At 38.5% G+C, this 20,299-nt stretch overlaps 1 protein-coding gene across 1 annotated transcript in view; it reads left to right on the plus strand.

Moving 5' to 3' along the window:
* Nucleotides 1-782: 782 nt before the first annotated feature.
* LOC102051331 (formin-like) overlaps nt 783-20,299 on the plus strand; it is a 148,283-nt gene continuing 128,766 nt past the window's right edge. The window contains exons 1-2 of the mRNA XM_005444152.3: nt 783-2,958; nt 4,964-5,081. Coding sequence (XP_005444209.2) covers nt 1,567-2,958; nt 4,964-5,081 — 1,510 coding nt within the window. The 5' untranslated portion in view covers nt 783-1,566. The remainder of the gene's footprint in view (nt 2,959-4,963; nt 5,082-20,299) is intronic.

Here is a 20,299-nt window from a genome sequence, read left to right on the forward strand (position 1 = left end):
GATACTTTGTTGCTGCTCGTTGTCGGTAATACCCAGCTTTTCAGTAATTTGACACATGGTGTGGTGTGCCGCGAATTCCCTGTGAAGGTCGGCTTTCCCCATGTATGCTTAAGATTACTCACCGCAGGTAAATGGCTGACTGTAGAATGACCCTCGAACTCAGGTGCAAAAAACCCCCAGTATCTTTGACTTTCAAAGGTACCAATGTGGAAATTTGACTAAACAAACTTCTTATAGGCCAGGCAATAAGAAGGATATAAATTCCTGCAGATGCACAGTCTCTATAGTTCCAAAAATAAGAAAAGGAATAAAAGTGAAGACTTTTGATAGGAACCTGACCTAAATGTTGCTGACTTTCTGAATATCAAAGGTGCTTGAGTATTTTGTACTTCCTTTATATGTTACGAAAAAAACCAATCATCCCTGACAGCTTCTGTTAATACTGAGTCATACAGTCTTGAAGATTTTCTCCACGGGCTTTTGCCAGCATTAACTAAAACAAATCTTGCACATACAGCATTACCGTGGCAATACCTATTGATGATAATTATCAAAGGATACACTCAGCAGAGATTGTTCTGGTTTGAAACAACCCAGGCTTGGTGCAGCCCAGACGGCCAGCGGCGGGGTGTGTGTGTGGGGCGGGGGGGGTGTCCCGGTGGGGGGGTCGCGGGGAGGGGGGGTCTAGGGGGGGTCTCGGGGGGGAGGGGGGACGGGCTGCGCTCCCCAGCGCCGGCCGCGCCCGGGGGCTGCGGTAAGTACCTGGGCGCCGCCCGCAGGAGCAGTTGTGCGGGGTTAGGGCACTGGTAATGCGAAACCAGGCCTGTTGGGTTTTGTGCGTGGCCCCGCAGGCTGAAATCTGCATTCCAGATGAAACCTGCAGCAAATCGGAAGAGAGCCTCGTTACTTTTTTTCGCCGTTCCACCCCCCTCCACCAACTTTCAAGGGCGCTCACCCGAGTCGGCTCGGGCCGGCCGGGAGCTGGGGGCGCGTCCCAGGCTGCGGGCGGTGGCACGGGAAGCTTCGGATTCGTCACTTAGGGAGCTGATACGTTTTGGTGGTTATGGATTTAGAAACGGCCTTTACCGAAGTGGAAGGACTGTGCGGAAGGGCCCGTCGGGAACGCTGTGCCCAGCCCCGCGGCGCGCGGGGACGAGGAAGTGGCCCCGGCCCGGCGCCAGGGCCCCGTAGCCGCTGGGTCGCGGCCGCCCCGGCCCCGGCCGTTGCCCGAAGTTCCGACCGAGATTAGTGCGCGGGCAGATCGGCCGTGACAAACAGCGCTTTGTGCACCGGAGAAAGTTACCGGCGCTGCTGCCAACTTTTTCATTTCTTCACAATTTTTGACGGTGGGTGTTTTTGCTGCTCCCGAGGTAGTTCGGGGGCCGGGCGGCCCCGGGGCGGCGGGCGGGGCCGGGGAGCCAGGCTCGGGCTGGCCGCCGCGGCGGGGCAGGAGCGCTGCCTGCTGCGGGGCCGGGGCGCCTCCCGCCTGCCTGCTGCACGTAGTAACTACTCGTCCGGCGGTGAGTAGCGCCGCTGGAAGCAAACCTGTTCTGTACTTCACGCGACATGGAAGAAGGAAATGCAGTGCCTGATTGTAGTGAGCTTTCAGACCTGGAGAACGCAGCAGAAAGCGAACCTGATCTTTTCACTGCGTCTTCTGCGAAAACACTTCTGGGATTTACAACTAAACTTGAATCTACGGCTTCCAAAGAAGCAACAGGGCTTAAAACATTTCAACCTTTGCACACCAATATAAATACTCATGCTAACACCCGGCATGAGAGGAATGATAATGATTGTAATGACGACTCAGAAAATCAGCACGGCATGAATAGTACCAGTGGCCAAGCTGACCCAATGTCTGGCAGGGAAACTGACCTGGATCTGGCGTTAGCAGAACAAAACAAATTACTACTTCACCGTTTAAGGTTTGTACAGACTTCTTTGTCTGAATCTGACAATGATGACAAGGATGCTATTCTCGTGCAAGGCACTTTGGTTCATACAACAAGTGATACAGAGTCGGACACAGAGAGTAAGGACCTAGATGCCAATGAAAACAATACAAGGGAATCTGGGCTAAATAATGCTGCTTTGTCTGCTGAGGCTTTGGACAATAACAATCAAAGTAAGGAAGAGTCAGAATCAGAAGGGCACAGCAACAGTGATGACACTGTGGATACAGATGACATTGAGTTACACCCACCAATTTCCAAGCGGCTCCCCAAAAAGCTGGGTGGTTTTCTGGAGCACGACTCCAATGGAAAAGACAAAATCTTAATGGATGAGCAGTTCAGTGGCTTGCTTGCTACAGGGGAATGCCCTCAAGAACTTCCAGATGAAGAACAAAGACCTTCAACTGATAATGTATCGCTCCAAAAAACAACACTGGCTGAAAAGACTTTCCAGCTGCCTGCTTTCTTTAGTGGACTACGTGTGAGGAAAAAGGGACTAACCACAGAGGATGGGGAAACTGTTACAGAAATTAAACCGAGGGAGAATGATTTAGCTCTGCTTAAATTACGACAGCCTGTTAAGAAATCCAGCATTACGTCAGGTTTGACCACTAAAAAAAAATCAGCTGAACCTAAAGCAAGCCCTACTTTCCTGGAACAGCTCTCACACTTGTTAAACATAGATGTCTCCAAGAATGAAGATAGAGCTGAGGACTCTGGTGACGGATCTGGGGAGACCGAGGACAGTGATGAAGCTCAAGAGAACAAGGCCTCCAGCAAAACAGAACCACGATTTTCCTCTGAGGAAATAAAATCAAGCCCTGCTGAATCTGCACTCGATGTCTTTAAAGCTTTATTCACACGGCCTCCCAAAAAAGAAACAACTGCAGATCCTTCAGAGCTGGAAGCCATAAAGCGCAAAATGAGAACTGAAAAAGAGTTCTTAAAAGCTGTATTTGAAAGGTCAAAATCAAAACCTGGGGATGGATCATCAGACAAATCTGTAGGTTGAATTACTTTTTATTCCTAATATCTGGAAATAGGTGGAGAAAAAATAATTTCTTGTTTAAATATTATTGGTGGGGACTTTAGGTCGAAATGTCAGCATTGTCCTCTTCTTTTGGCAATCTCCAGTTTGGATTCCCAACTGAAGAAATCGTGAGGCTAATTTGTCAAAATTCTTGATCATCTGCAGAATTCAGTGAGAACTGATGATGGTCACAGCCTTACTGTTACAAGTAAGAACTAAAAAATCAGTTTCTGATTTTAAAAGACCACTACAAAACAGTTGCCCATGTGTTACATATGGCTTTAAATCAGTTTGGTGGTGCAAATATTTACTGTTGTATTATTTAATAGTTTCTCAATCTCACTCTTTTCTTTCATTTAGTTTTTTATGTTTAAAAGTAAAATTTCATTTTACCCTTAGGAATAATTCAATGATAAAACTGATATATGAATTTATGGATTATTTTCATCTTGATTTGTCCAAGACATATAATTTAAAGTAATTTTTTCTCCTATTTATGTGTGTAAGTCTGGCTTTGGAAATATTGATAAGCATTTAACCTTATCCGAGTATACCTTAGTGATTCCAATTAGACAAGTTATGGATTAATTAACCATTTGCAAGGTTAATATTCTTAGGCATATGGAGATTTACTTAGTATATTTTTAAGAAATTAAAATCTACGCTGTTTTCATAGAACCATAATGACAAATGAACTCTAATTAAATGAGCAGCCCTTGGGTTGGGGAAACCCCAACCCGAAATTCTTACAGCTACGTCTACGGCAGATATAATCAGTCCGGAAGATTGTTCTTATGAAGGGGGAATTATCTGAATGATGAAATTTGCAAGACTAGACCCTAAACGTGAAGCTACTTAAGTTAATTTGCTGTGTCAGTTGTACTCTGTTTCGAATTCTTATTCTTACATAAAATTTAAACTTTTTAAAAAAGTCTTGACTGACACCTGGGCAGACCGATAATACCGGTTTGTAGCAAATTACCTGTGGGGAGGAGAGAAGAGATACTCGTTGGCCATGGCATGTATGACAATTGCAGTCTGCGTGTGCCCTTCCCATTCCTGGCTTGATTCTTCCTGGTTACACCATTCCCTGCGCTGTGCTGGCATAAGCATTTGTGTGGCTCACAGCAAACCTATCTGGGAAGCTGTCATCACAGCAGCGAGGGAGGAAGAAGCACACGGGTCAGCAGGAGTGGCTTTATAAATGTCTGCTTAACGTCCGGTCTAGTGCAAATGTGCATTTTCTCAGGGCAAAGGCAGAGTAAGAAGGTCTGGACTTTCCTTTTTCCTTGCTCATCTGGGCCATTTATGGGGCCACTTTCATATAGGGTTTTGCTGTTGCTGCAGTTCTGTCTATGCAGTTACTCGTAGTAGCAAGTTGTCAATCAGATTACAGAAATGTTAGAGATATAAAAAAAACCCAAAATGTAACCCTCTAAAAGAATGCTTGTTTAGTGGGTTTTTTTCCCCACATTTAAAGGGTTATTTTAGCATTCCAGTTGACAGTGCAGTTCCATTAACAGCCACTTTGATGTGGCAGTATTATGTGGTGTGTGGACTGAGCAAGCTGCTGGAGGTGGGGCAGGAATTTCATAAACTAGCTCTGCTTCCACAAAATTATATTGTCAAATGATGTCTTCGGTGAATTGCACTAATGTTTACTTGTAAGAGGAGCACAGATGGGTCTTTGCACTCTGGAGAAAAGATACAGGGGAAAAAACCCTAGTGTTCTTGACCACTGTGGTTCACCAAAGGATAGACAGCTTTCCACGTTGATGTGAACAGTTTCTACAAATCATTGTTATGTTGCATGCATTATGTCATCTTCCTCCTCAAAATTATTTTTTTACACTGATTTCTTTCTATCCCTTTCAGCCAGCCAAGCAATGTCTCAATCAGTAGAATGAGGCATGGTAGTTGCTGTTTTGGAATCAGTTGATAATGCAGACTTTAATTTTTTCTTGCGTAATTTTAACAGCCTGACCTGAGTCCCTCAGAGCAAGATGACAAGACTCCAGGGAGACTCCAGACTGTCTGGCCACCACCAAAAGCAAAGCACGAAGAAGTAAAAGTAGGATTAAAGTACACAGAAGCAGGTAAAACAAAGAGGTGAAGCATTTGCAGAAATTAGTTTCTGACATTTTTAATCTTGTTTAATACAGAAATGGTGATAAGTCACAGTATTTTCTTTTCTGGAAAAATAGATCTTATATTTTGGATACCTGCTACCTGTTAAGCATCTGATTTTTAAATGTAAATGGCTAAGTCTGTGTGGAAGTCTAAATGTTTGCCTGTACAAATTCATGAGGAAAGGAGTGGTTTTTTGCTAAATTAGGTTATTCATTTCCAATGGGATTCTGTTCAAATGAGCAACAGAATAGTGAACAAATGGAAACCTGAATGCCTTTTCAATTGCCTTAGAACGCTGGGGGGGGGGCGGGGCAGTGACCTGCTGGACTCTATAGTCTGGCTGCAGATGTTCTTCAGGTGGTGTCCAGAATAAAAGTAACAAATACCATTATTACACTTGTGTATAAACAGAGGAATACTCATACCTGCTGAGATCACTTTTATAGGTAGCCATGTGTGGTGGAATTACAAACCAAGCTTTTATACTACCTTGCTGTGAGAAATTGTAGAGGGTAGTGCTGTACGGTTCTTTCAAACTCCAGTGGATATCTGTTTGGCTTTGTATATAAGAAAGGATAAATAGGCGGGTCTACTGCTTTGTATTGCTTAGTGTATTACTCCTTTCTCCTTCTTTCCTTAGTTTTCTCTGCCTTAATCTTTTTTTTTTTTAAAGTGGGCATGATACTGGAAGTGTAAAAGCTGCTGGAGGATTCAGAAAACTTGGTTTTGACAGGAACAACATGTTTCCAGTACAGACAGAATTGAATTTACAGCGCATCTGATCAGTCTGAGGTGTGGAGTCTATTACTAGTTGACCAGGACAGGTATTCAGTTGTTGAAAGGGAGTGCTACAGGCTCTTTCTGTTACTCTTAGATTGTTATTATAGGCTATATGCTTGCAGTGTTTAATTTTACTCAAATAAATATTTTTTTTCCTTATGACTGTAATCATCTGTGGCAAAAGCATATGCTGAAATAAAGGAAAGGAAACTGAATTAAAAAAGCTCCAGATTCTACTACTTGTGAAGAAATTAGGTCATGTTTTCCTGAAATGTCAATAAGAAGGACAGACTGGCTTAGAGCCCATGTAAATTGTTGCTCTTTTGTTACTGTGATATTTTGTGTGGCAGTGTCATCAACATGCTGATGGTTAGTTTACTAAGTCAAATTTTTATACGGACCAGATTCTGCAGTTCATTAGTCACTCCAGTGTCTGGCAGAGGGAGGGATTTGAATGAAAGCAAACTGCTGGTGATTCAGCTAGGATGAGACGGAAGCGGCGCTTTTAAAGGAAATAGGCAAAGGATGTACTTGCAACATATGTTGAGACTGCAGTAGAGTTGCAGGTGTGCCTCAGTGATTAGCAGGTTTGTGTTTCTTTCAGCTGGTCACGGATACCCAGAAAGCAGTTGTGGCAGCAATGACACTGTGAGCATTGTAAGTTGCCGGGGATGGATTAGTTACATCTGCTTTTCTGAGTACTGGGGTGACTGTTTTAAAGCACTATATACAGGAATGAAGTTATGCAGTCTTCTGCAAGTGAAGGAAGGTACCTTTCATGTGTAGTGCTAATAGAATTTTTAAAAATTCAATGCCGGTCTTATTGCTGGGGGGGCAGGTTTGTGGTTTTTTAAATGAACATGGAAGTGGCAATACAGCATTACTTCTAAACTCAGTATCTTGTTGCTGACAGTGATTGGTACCTTCAAAATGCATGTGTATACTGGCATTTGCCTTCGTGCCCCTTCCCATCCAAAATTCACTCCCAGCCACCTGTACCATAGGAACTTAGTGTCCACAAATTGGACTTCTTAAAATTATGATGTAGAACAGGTTAATGATCACCACTAGACTGACTGGTCTCAGCCTGAAACCCTATTTCTTACCCCAGTGTCTTGCCCTGACAGCTAAGTCAGGATGAATGAAAAATCCTTGATTTCAGAATAGAGTTCAAAAATTATGTGATGGGGATGCCTGTGAGTCCAGTCTTCCTCAGTGATGTTCCTGAATAGGTGATTATCTGTAACATAAAAAATGCTGAAGTGATTATGTTAGTATTTTAATTTCTGTGATTGAGTTTTATCTACCAAAACAATAGGAAGCTATATACAAAACAATAACAACAGGCTGAATAATTAGGTAAATATCCATTTAGCAGAGCTTTATTTTAGGTTTAAACAAAATACATCTGTCACAAATTGGTTACATCTAAGGATAAATATGTGGACATGTCTTTGTACTTCTAACAGGGTAGAAGTATATGTATTTATTTTATGAAGTAGCATAGATATTTCTTTTCATTTGTCATGAGAAATCAGTATTTAAAGTAACACTGCAAATTTGGAAGTTGGAATACTGTAATCTTTCTTACAATTCTGCACCAAGTCTTTGATTTACTTCCTTCATTACTATGCACAATGGCAACTATGACAGGAAGGTAGGGATATTGAGGGAGAGGATTCCTGGCTTTTTGATCTTTTCTCACCTCCTTGCCATGTTTTTTCTCATTGTTCGTGTTGCTTAGTGGAAGCAAGAAATTCAGGCTTAATTTGGCCTACGCAGCAGACATCACAGTGACTCATAGCAGCTTGGAGGAGTAGCTAACTCCCTCCTGAGGCTTGTAGTCTGGCTTGATGTGTGGGAAACCAACTGCAAAGCAAATGGACATAACAAGGAACACGTGTGTGGGGCTGACTAGGCCTGTTAGGATATTAGAAGTGAAAGAAGTTAGTGAACAACTATAACTCTGCAATGGGGTTTTTTTCATGCCTTTGATAATGTCTTGCATAGTCATAGTGTGGTCACCCCCAGCACCTGAATCTTGAGTTGTAAATTTTGAATTAAAAGGATGATATAAAATATGCCAAAATATCATACGTTTTCTTAATCCTTTAATTCTTCTGTTTCCATAGAGCAAGTGACTGTGTTGTCAACTAGTGCTCTATAATTAGCACAAGCTGCTTACACGGTTGTCTAGAGAAACTGGAACTTCTTTGAAGTGTGTCAGTCTAAAGTCTGAAGTCCAGAAAGTCTGTAGTACATTACACAATTTATATCGTGGAAGACTAGAAAAAGGGTATATTAATTTATAGTTATAGATTTATTCCATGGAAATCTTTCCTGTGTAATCAAAGACATTTCTGTGCATATTTCTCTGGTCCTAAAGTTCTATTCTGTTTTCATTATAAAGTTTTGTTTCCTGCATAGATCTTGGAGAGATTTCTCCCATTTTTTAAACATGAAATCTGATGGAAAGGTAGATGTGCCAGCTGTTACATATGGTGAAAGTATCTAACCAGCTAGAGGAGACAAATCCATGTCTGTACTGAGTGAACTCATCTGTGATACTAGATCACATAGAATCCACATATAATGAATGTCTCAGCTGCTGCATGTGACTAGATCAGCACCTGCAGCCTCTCATGTCCAAGAAGACATGAGAGTTTAAACATGCTTTTTGCTGCTCATAAACCTACTTACGTTTGAAGAACAGTTTCCACATTAAGGTGGTATACATACACAGATCCTGTGTTTCCTATTAAAAATTAATTTTTAGCCTTTAGGATTAAAGTAGTTCTCTTGTATTAAAACAGAGTTTAGTCTTTTGCTAAAGCAAAACAAATAAAAAAAGATATGAGAGAGAAGTATTTGAAATTCCTGCTAGAGAAAATAAAAAAAAAAAACAAAAAAACAAAACCAAACCCCAAGTTCTAACATAAGTAAATTTAGGGCTTTTTTTCATCATATGTTTTCTTGGTAATTCAAATTTCTGTATTCAACATGAAAAATCCTGTTCTCATATAGCCTGTCTATTCATCATCCTTAAATCTGCAGTGAGGTAATGCTGTCTCTATGGTGCCACAATTTCTATAACAACAGACTGTGATGCTGTAAGCACAACGTTCAGGGTAAATAAGAAAATCAGAAGGTGACTGAGAAAGCTCTTATTAAAGAGTGTCTATGTAAGTGGTGAATGAAACACAAAATAATGGCAGATATTTATTGCAAAGTCTCAAATATATTAAAGCCTTAGTCCCCTATCCTCTGCGTTCCCAGCAAGAAAATGGGTTTATGGTCATGATGTAAATGCAGAGAACAACCAGCTTATGTGAGAGAAAGAGAAGCATAATGGTCTGAACAAAGAGATGAGGGATAAGAACATGATTTCTTATCTTTCTTTAACATAAACTTCCTTTGTGGCCTTGAACAATTTGTGTTTGTCTCCAAAAAAAGACATAATGCTTCATGTTGTTAGTACCCTGAAGGAAGCTGTTGTAACAGTGGCTGCTAACAGTTGGTTTCATGTTAAAATAAAAAAGTTGACTTTTTTTTTTTCCCATAATTTCAATTCATTTGATTTCAATGTGGTATTTGGGGTTTAGTTCTGGGATTCTATTATAAATGTTATTGTAATGAATTAGATAAAGCAGGACTACAGCAAACAGGATATTGCTCACTGGTTGAAGGTAGTGTTTCTGTGATTTAATGGTCACTGATCAATTTAATTTGACCTCAGAGTTCAGGTGGGCTGCATGAAGGTTTTTTAAATTATTTTATTACGTATTTTGCAGCATGACAAGCATATTTGGCCATGTTATGTCAGCGTTTCATATTCTGACAAATACACTAGCTCATTATTGAGAAACTGAGTTTCTTACTACAAGCCAGATTGTTGTAACCATATTATATTCCTCTAGAGTAACAATGACATTTTCTCCCCTTACTTGTGGCAACTAAAGCTATAATTTTATGGATTTTTAAAGTATTGGACATAGTGCTGCTTGGAAATCTCTGCTTTCTCAGACAAATGGGTTGTGCATGTGCTGATCAATGCAGCAGCCACTTTTCCAGATATCTTGCAGCCCTGTCTGCTAAGATTTACTTTGAAAATATTAAAAAAAAACCCAAACAACAACTACTCAAACCAAGTAACAAACATTTCCTTTGCTTTTCTCTCCCCACCTCAGCTGATACTGTCATTCATACTGTGACTCTTGAGACAGGAGGAAAAAGATAAGCACATGTTAATGCTGAAAATTTGTTGTGATACTTGTGTTCTGTTTCCAGCCCTTCTGCTACCTCCTGGAATGACTTCAGGAAAGTTGTGAGACTTTTCCAAGCTTTAGTTTACCCATCCGTAAAATTGGAATAAGAATCCTGACGTATTTGTCAAGCGTATTTCAATTCCTTTTCTGTTTGTAGGCCATTAGCATTAGCTAGAGATGCAGAATGGAAAAGAATACTGACTTCCTAAACTTAAATCTGAAAAAAAAAAAAAAAAATAGCATTTAGAGTATGGTAACTGTGCCTAAGGTCATGTCATAACATGTTCATGCCTTCCTATACACTGAGGATTATATTATTATAAAATAAGGGGGCAGAAGAGTTGTGCTCCACTTCTTGAAGAATCCCTGCTTTATTTCCATTGTCCATAACTCTATAGAAATGTAGTCATTTTAGGAGACCTATTGTTTTTTAGTTTGGATAAATCTGTTGCAGTAGATGCCTGAATGTTTTGCAGTATACAAAGCCATATCTGGATGCATGCATCTGTGTAGCCATAGATACCGCTGTGCTGAACAATTCACATACAGAACAGCTTTGGTCAACTCAAAGTAGAAACTTGATTTTTAAACTACATTTTTCCTAGTGAGAAGGTTAATCTATTATCCAAATATAATGAAGGCAAGTTCTGTGAATTATTTCTTTTACTGTAGTTTTTAGTTTGAAATATCGGCACCACTATGGGTCCTACCAAAGTGATGTTGCAGAGGCCCAAAACAGTCACAGGGTTTTGTGAGATGATTCTTGTTACATAGTTGAAACACAGTGAAAAGGCAATTGTGTACAGCACAAGAAGAATGATTTTGTATTTTATTTCCATGGTTCTATTTCAAAATACATAAGGCCCTTTATACTACAGGAGTGCTTCTGAGTTTCATTGAGTTCACTTTCCTGTTCTCCAGCCGCACTGTTCATGTGATGTAAAGTTCTGTTTGGCCCAGCATTTGAACATGAGATATTTAGATAATAGTCTAAATGAAACCCTGACACTTTCTGAAAATTTGCACCTAGATTTAGAACTGCTTTTTGTGTTTCTTTTTAGTTAAATTTGATATCATCTCTGCCAAGTTTGCCCCCTCTGCTACAGCACAGACACATACTCTTACCTGTAAAAAACCCAACCCTACTGATTGTACATTTCTTAGGTTTGTATAATCCAAGTTTTAAGTTTGTCAACAGTTCTATTGAGAATTGCTGAGAATATATTGGGGGAGGTGGTGTGCCTGTGCGTATGGATATGTAGTAAGCCAACACTCAACCACATATCCGCCCACTTTTGAATAATTGTGTGCTTAGACTGCATGTATAGTATACATGCATTCTCAACGTATGCTTACTATATATAGTATACGGTGATTGCGAAGGTGTTATAGATTTAGAATAAGTCCTTTGTATTTTAAATTTGTGCTAGATGAAGTAGGTAGTCTGTAACTCATCAAAGAAATTCTGTAATAAATTTCTTCCTCATGTTTGCTAAAAAGGTGTTATTTGTTTACCGTGTTGCGTTGGTGAATGTGATTCTGTAATAGATTGGCTTTGTAAGTCTGAAGTAGGACATTTATTGAGAAAGAAGTCATGTTTAATGTCCCCAGCAGCAGTACATCTAACATTGCCTGCCTGGGTGAGTGAAAATGACAAGCAAAACTATTCATTTCTATCAGGTAAATGAACTGTAGCTGTAACCTCTCACAGCGAACGAACAATCAAGTAGGTAAGGTACTCAGGTGACTGCTTCTGAATAGTGCTTTATACTGCTTTGCAGTCGGAAAGAGTAAGAACTATTTTCTTCATTTCTGTATCAGACAATCAAGGGGTTGCTGTTTTTTCCTTCAGGAGGCTGCTTTTCTGTGGGCCTTGTTATGTTGTTCTCAGGGAATCCAATGAGTATTGTGATGTTATTTAATTTTCTGTAGTAAGTTAACTCATATCTTCGGTGTTATCTCAGACAGTATTTAGATACTGCACTGATGGCTTGTTTAGGACTGTTTATTTTCCACATGTCCTTGTCCATCTGTTTCCTTTCCTCACATCTTCCGTATTTTCATTGTACCAGAATCTTTAAGGTGCTAAAACTTTAGGCCTGGGGGATTTTTCCTTCCCTTAAAAGTCTTAAATAATAAAAATTAAGTTGCAGTGAAGGATGTCTCTTCATTTTGCAGACTGGGGAACTGACATCCTTATATGTATTGAATTACAGGGCTGTAAAAGAGTTCAGATTCCATGGGAAGTAAAGAAAGGAGGACAGATAGGAGTAGGTGGAATGGGGTGAGGGAAGGAGGATTATAATTATGTGTCAAAACCACATTCAGTATTGTTTTAGCAAATCCCCTATCCCTAAAAAAGAGGCAATTCTAAGAATTTCTTTAAGTACAATCAATTTTAACTTCCTAGTTCTGAAAGGATGCGTAAGTACAAAACTTGTTCAAATTGGTGTTCAGAAAGTTTGGGGAAGTCTGTCTGTCAACTTTTTATAAACCTAAGCTTTGGGCTTCAACTGACCAGTCATCGTGTAAAAAATGCAATTTTCCCTCTTAAAATGTTGCATTCATGTAGTGTTTCAAATAAATGTCTGTATTTCTCCCAGTATTACATCTGGTGTAATACCCATACAAGTGTGAAAATTATGCTTTGTAAGTACCATTCCAAGACTGAACAAACAACATATTTTGGAAGTTGTTCATGACTATGTTTATTGGAAGAAAAGCCTGAACATTTGCTGCTTTTTAGGACTGTAGCCTGGAAAAAGCCTGGAAGGTTGCATCAATGCTTCTGTAAAAATACATAAACAAATAATAGAAAAGGTGGAACTGTGGTGAATGCCTTCCCTTCTGACGCCTGGTGGTTAGAGGGGAAACTACACGGGGAAGTAATGGAGGAGGAACTATGTAGTAAAAGGGAATACTGAAAATTGTGGGACCAAGGTTACTAGGGAGGGAGGAAAGATTAAGAAACCTTCACTATTCTGAAATTTAATGAAACGGCTCAATTAAAAGTTAATTATTTCCTCTATGCTACACGGTGTGGTACATCTCAAGAGAAGGAGATTGCACTCAAGTTTCCCAGCTTTTGTTCTTTAATTGCTTTTAAATTGTATTAACATTATTTCCACATACTGAGTTTAATATGTAAGATTTTTTTTAAAAAATGAATGTTCTGATCAGAAGTGACTATATAGTTCATTTATCTTCAAAGCTTCTACCTTCTACTTAAATTTTGAGATCATGGCAGAGAAGATTCCTAAATTGCTTATGTAAAGTTTGAGGAGTAACACATCTGTTTGAAATGCAAGTTATGGAGATTTCTGTGGGAAAGGTTTTCATATAAGATTTTATTTAGAATTATTCAACTGGGTAATTTGTTTTATTATCAAAGAAGAAAAGGTAGTTTTTGCACAGTACAGTTTTGAACACAATTAGCATAATACTGAATAATATTTGAGTATGTATAGTTGCTTTTTGCAACAGTTTTGGAGAATCAAAGTTGCCATTTGAAACACTGTGACCCACCATATCCAGTATTCCCAAAGTTGTAGGTTAAATTTTCGGGTCACCAGGTTTACCAGTGAGAGCTTATATCTTTTCTTTAAGAAATGGTGTTTGAACAGTGAAGCTTGCTCAGATTTGCAAAGATTTACATGAGGATGTATTGTGTATTGCTGCTCTGTATTCAGATTAATTTCTGTGTGATTATACAACTGGACATACATTAAGCATTTGCATAAATTACATAGGTTGGCCAAAACATCCAGATTTTATTTGATGTTTGGTTTTCTATGCATTGAAGAAAAACATGCATGCTATAGTGTGTATTTTCTTTGCAAAACAATGAAGCATGCCTTATACTTTACTAATAGTAATATCTTACATTTCTATTTCTACCACCCGTTAGCATATGTCATACATTGGCCACTGTCATTGCACAGTCTATAATTTTATATTTTTTTTTTAAGTGCATGTTTTAGAAATAACTTAAAAAGCAAGCGAAGGAATTCTTGAAAGTGTTCCCATGCCAGACTTCTGTCTTCTAATTGGATTGTGTGGAATGAATCTGTCAGAGAAGGCTCAGCTTTCTCACCTGCATTACTTTCCTTGCCTTACCAAGCAACGCGAAAAGACAGTATGAGTGAGCACCACTGTTATTTTGAATTTAAAGTCTTAAGGCATGAATAAAATAAGCAATTTAATCATTCTACAGTGTGTGGTACACAATTCTGTGTATGTATTGAGCCAAGAGCTTTATAGAGATATTTGCAAGTTTGTTTTCATGTAAGTGTTATTATATATGACCTATGGTTAACTAAGGAATGTCCGTGGGATTTTTTTACATGGTAGAGATTTAAATGCTTACTATTTGATTTTGATTTGATTCGATGGACAGTGCTAATATCTAGGAACACTTAAAAATTAAGCAATGCATAACACTTGATAATTTTTTGCAAGACAAAATTACATAAATGGAAGCTGAAAACACCGATTGAGGTATATGTTTGCAGTAATGAATAAAAAGCAGGGTGTCTGGCAGACTCCCTGCTAGGATGTGTATTTAATGCGTGTAAAAACATAAATTCCCTGTGTGACGCTTAAATACAATCTTACTTATGCTTTTGTCTCTAGCTCACCTAAAGCTTTGCAAGGAGGGACCACCAGGTGGGTGGAACAGTTGTAATGTTGTCCGTCTGTGTCTAGTCTTTGGTCTCTTCTACTACTGTAAAGGCAGTATTTACCTTTCCCTGATGGAATAAAAATGGTAAGGGCAGAGCCTGCAGTACCTACCACTATTTAGCACTAAAAACTTGAAAAAGACTACAAAAGTTCTTTAATATAGATGAGGCACTGTTTCTAGAATTCAAGCCCGTGATACTTCGGTTTCAGTGGCCACCATCCCACTGAGTGGAACTTAGGTTGATTTCTTTGACTTTCAGATCCATCCCACAATGTAGAGTGTGAAATCTTGCAAAGATTTGAAATCTGATTGGAATAACGTCACAATTGAGAACTGGTGTATTTCCTTCTCTTCTCCTTCTTCTTCCCCCCCCCCCCCCCCCCCCCCCCCCCATTTCTTTTGTCTGTGAGCAAACTCCAGGTGAATGTAACCCATTTTAGAGACAATCTAATACACCTAATAATTGTGCTTGTTATAATACGGTAGTGCTTGTTTTAAAAATCTTTGAAGCAAAGACTTCAGTATAGTGAAAATGCTTTCTGAGTTGGTGGGCTACGGTCCACCATCGTGAGGTGTATCTTACCTAAAACTGAGGTAACAGCTGAATTTAAGCAAAAAGACAAGGTGAATTGTATTAATAAATGATCAGAAATATTGTAGCAGCATACTTTTACTGATTTGGATAAATATTGCCTATTAAAAATGGGAACTGAAGCTTTTTGTACAAGAACTAAGTTTACCCTGTTTACTCATTTAGTACTAGTCAGTTTGAAAGGTTTAAAGGGATGATAGCTTTTTATTTTTCCCTAACCTTGGTGTATTTGGACACACCCTGGTCTTTATTTAAAGCGAGCATTTTTAACACTGCCAAAGAAATACAATAAAATCCCACTGAAACTGTGTGAGGGCTAATTAGATACTAACTGATAACACCATTAGCAGTGAATCAGTAGGGATGTCTTTTGAAGGAAAAGGAGCTTTAATTGTGCTTTGAGAAAGGGAGTGAATGATATTAACCTGATTTATAGAAGTTTATTTCAGATATAGCCCCTGCTGTGTCTTTCTGCATTTTCTAGCTAAGCTTTCTATCTCACCAAGAGCAGGACACGCACAGCCCTAGCCGTTGTTTGATTTCAAATGGAGTTTAAGGAACTTACATAGTACAAACTCTTGTGGCCTGGAAACTCCTTTTAAGCAGCTCTTTCCAATTATTGAATTATTATTGATTTTGTGATAAACAGCTGACGCTGAGCTGGAATTAATTTTATTTTAAAAGAGGATTTTCTGATAGTATTGTTCTTTTTTCTACAATGAGATGTCACTTCTGCAGTTGCTTGTTGAAGTAACTGACATAACTGAATAAGGCATGTTTCAATGCATTTATATTTTTCCATGAATGTGGAAATGAGAGAAAACAACATCTTTTGGAGGATCCTTCTGTGGCAACTGAGATTGCAGGGGGTTTTTTTAGTATTTTAGGTGAACACTAGTTTCATTCCGGTGTCATGAAGGTGGTGAACCTGTGTACTTTTTATAAAGGTGCTACTTCTGTTGATATTGAATTTATATAATCCATAACATAAAGTACTCTGAAATTTTGGTCTGCCTTTTTTTCTAAAATAAATATTTGAATAAAAGCTTCCTAAAGACATTCTCAAATTATGAAATACCAACTCTCTAGTGATTAAAACACCCTTTCTGAAGAGGAAGATGTTGTTTCTGAGTCTTGCTTTTAGTGTAATGTTTTGCCTCAGTATCTCTAGCCTGTCTTCTTTATTTCTTAAGTTACGAAACTTTCATTATACTGTGTATGGATGATCATTATTTGTTTATTCATTAAGCAGTTTCCTGCTTTTCAAGATTTTTTTTGAAAAGTTCTCATGCTTTTCAAGCAATTACAGTATAGCAATCTGCTGAGTTTAAACTTTTATTAAAATCTTTTTTTGTAGTTGAGTTCGGAATACTAGTTGTTGTTGAATATTCAATCCTGATTATTTTACAAGACTTGAAAACAACCCTGATGACCAGGATAAACTCTTAATGTATTGTATCACTGAAGAACAAGGTCCTTAATTCTACCATGAAACACCATTTAGATGATGATGCAAGTGGACACCATATTAGAAGAAATACCTCCAAAAGACTTTGAAGGCCTGTCCTATTCCCTTTGAGGTTTCATAATAGAAGTTCATTCACGCTTGTTACAGCTGCTGAATACTACTTAGGAAATAAAGACAGTGTTCAGATATTTGCATTAATCAAAGTAGCTTATTTTGGAATTTGTTAGAACTTTCCTGCAAATGATCTTAGGGTAGGGAAGTTATGTTGTCTATATAAATGGTCATTAAGTGGACTTCTGAAAAGTCTGGTCTGACACACTCATCTCTCCCTGACAATTCCTTAGCATTTCCCATTTCCCTCACTCAAAGCAGGCCTGACCTTACAAGAGTGGTGGTGGTGTGGAGGTCCTAGAAACACTTAGGTATTAAGAATTACAGGCCACTCATGGTTTACTGCTTGCTTGGAGACTGGGCAAACGAGCAACATCCTATGTTTACTGATCCCATAAAAATCTCTTACTTTTTCCTTCCTTTCCAATGTAACGAACAGTGTAAAAACATCTTAGAATTGTTTGTGGAACAGAAAAAGAAAATCCTACCACTCATCTCTACCCTAGAAGCTGGGGTTCTGAGGTGAAGGAATTCTGGCCTACGCATCTTCTTGGACACACTAAACAATATTTACTGGTCATATAGATACGCAGTTCAGATTTTGAAGGTCTTCTGAATTTGTAACTAAAAAGACTAGGGGTGTAATTATTTGGGAATTCTGTGTGTTTTAAAGAAGCCAGCTCAAACTGAACCTTCCATTCAGTACCTATAACACCTTGATATCAAAGCTCAACTTTCTCTGTAGAAACCATAGACCCAGTCAGTCCCAGAGAAGTTATGGGTCTATTGCCTGGAGATCATGTTGATCCTAGAAGGTGCAGATAAATGCTAAAGCTGAACAGTTGGGGCAGTAAATATGGATGGACTCATTCATATTCAGATAAAGGCCTAGTAATACTAGAATATGCTCCTATTTTAGATACTTGGGTTTTCTGAATCTTAATGGTTGATTTGAGCAGTCTGTGTTGCGCATTTTATTTGCAAGATTAGCTTTGAGGGACAAATTTTAGAAAACACAGTGCTGTAAAAATCAGTCTAATATATTGAATATGTCTTCGTTTCAGATTATTCTGTATTAAGTTTAAAATCTGTGGTTATAAAATGCAAAAACTATTAAAAAGTATATAGTTTTTATATAACTTACATCAGGATAAGCAGCCTTTATTGCCTTACCTTTTTTCCCCATCTGTAAGTTTTTGAATCTGTCAACTTCTTGGGTTCCAGGTACTTCCTTTTTTGAACTGCTGCTCAAAAGAACACAAATAAAATCTCCTGCTGTCACACCTGTACACCCCTAACATCCTTTAATGTATTTTAAACTCTTTGCTCTGGCAGATGTGATGTATAAATGCTTGTAGGCATTTTTCTACTGTTTCACAATATGTGATACTCTGTTGTTTTCACACAATTAATGTCTGTGATTCTATAACAAGTTCAGTTTCTGCTGCCTTTAGAGTATTTTAAAGCCCTTTGTTGACCTCTTGTCCATCTTAATTATTCACTCTTTTTTAATTGTTTGGCTTTGCTGCTTCAGCTTTTCCATCATGCTTCCACAATAATTCTCTAATCTGTTTATATACTATGTTTGATGCAATTACAGGACAGGGTTGCTTCCTCCTTGCAGTGGGTATTCAGTTAAAACACAATCTCCTACCCTTTTTGCAACCCTTTACTTTGTTGTAGGTTTTTATTCCATGCTTTTAATTGAAGCATTTAAAATACTGTAGTACCTTATGATAAAGAAAATGTTATTGAAAAATCTTTGCTTTTAGATCTAGATTTCTTTTCCTGATACACTGATAGCTTTTTTTGTCAATGTTATCTTTATATGATCCATATTGCCAACATACTTTAAAACCATGAAGCAAAACTGGAAATTAGCTGAGGAAGAATGTTATCAGATTTGCACTGGTTCTGTCCTTGCAGTGTTCACTGCTAAAATATTTGTTTAAAATCAGATAAAACACTAATTATAATTCATTTTTCCTGCAGTTGTGTGTAGGCAGAACCAAATATAGTATAACTGGAAATAAAGTTATGATACTTTCTAATATTGACTATGAATGGCAGAACGGGATCATGACATTAGGCTAGTTGATCGCTCCAGAAATCATGGTGGGTTTTTTCCCAAGCACCTTCTGAAAATATACAGTTGAACAAGGAAATTTCAAATGTATATGTTACTATCAAATAAGATTTAACAAGCTAATCATTAGGGAAAAAATAAGACAAAAACCCCCTCCTGTATTAAAATAAAAAACTAGATGAAAAACTAATGATATAACAAGGTCACACCCAGAATAAAAGAACAGTATATCTATATCCATAAATTGGTGAATTTATAGTCTGACATCAGAAAAAAACCTGAAAAGGTTATTAATGGAGTACAAAACTGCCACCCAGTGGAAGTTGCTAATTTTACATTTTCTCAATCTCCTTCAGATTTTCAAGAAATCAGAGATCTATTTTTGTGTCACTGGAACAAATAATACATTAACTTATGGAAATTATTCCCATTTTTTTGATCATAATTATATTTATCTACAGTAGAGAATAATGTTTCAAACAAACAATACAAAATAGGAAAATTATGATTTTACAAGAGCACAGTTTTACAGTGCACAGGGAATATTGGAATGCATATATGCAGATAGATTTTAAAAGGTCCTTGTCTTTCTTGTACTGGAGAGCCCAGCACTGAACACAGCACTCCAGGTGTTACCTTACCAGTGCTGGGTAGAGGGGAAGGATCACCTCCTTCAAGCTGCTGGCAAGACTCCTAACAACCCAGGATGCTGTTGGCCACCTTTGCTGCAAGGACAAATTGCTGGCTCATATTCAGCTAGGTGTCCCCCAGGTCCTTTCCTGAAAAGCTGCTCTCCAGCCGGTTGGCCCCCAGCACGTACTTGTGCCTGGGGTTGTTCCTCCTCAGGTGCAGGACTTTGCACTTCCCCTTGTTGAACATGAAGTTCCTGTCAGCCCATTTCTCCAGCCTGTTGAGGTCCTTCTGGAGGGCAGCAACACTCCAGCTTATGAGCCACTCCTCCCAGTTTCGTGTTGTCAGCAAGCTTGCTGCAGGTGCAGACGCTCTGCCACTCTGCACATATTCATTAATGAACTGGAAAAGTGAGACATGAGAAGGGGAAGCTTGCGGCTGATATGAAGTTTGTAAGAATAGTGAAGGTAAGACCTGAATGCAAATTTAGCATTCTCTCATCAGTATGCAAATTTTTTTCATGAGAATTAGGGGAAAAAAAAGATGAAAAAAAAGTAAAAAAAAATAAATA

This window comes from Falco cherrug, chromosome 7 (genome assembly GCF_023634085.1).
Source record: "Falco cherrug isolate bFalChe1 chromosome 7, bFalChe1.pri, whole genome shotgun sequence".
Lineage (NCBI taxonomy): Eukaryota > Metazoa > Chordata > Aves > Falconiformes > Falconidae > Falco > Falco cherrug.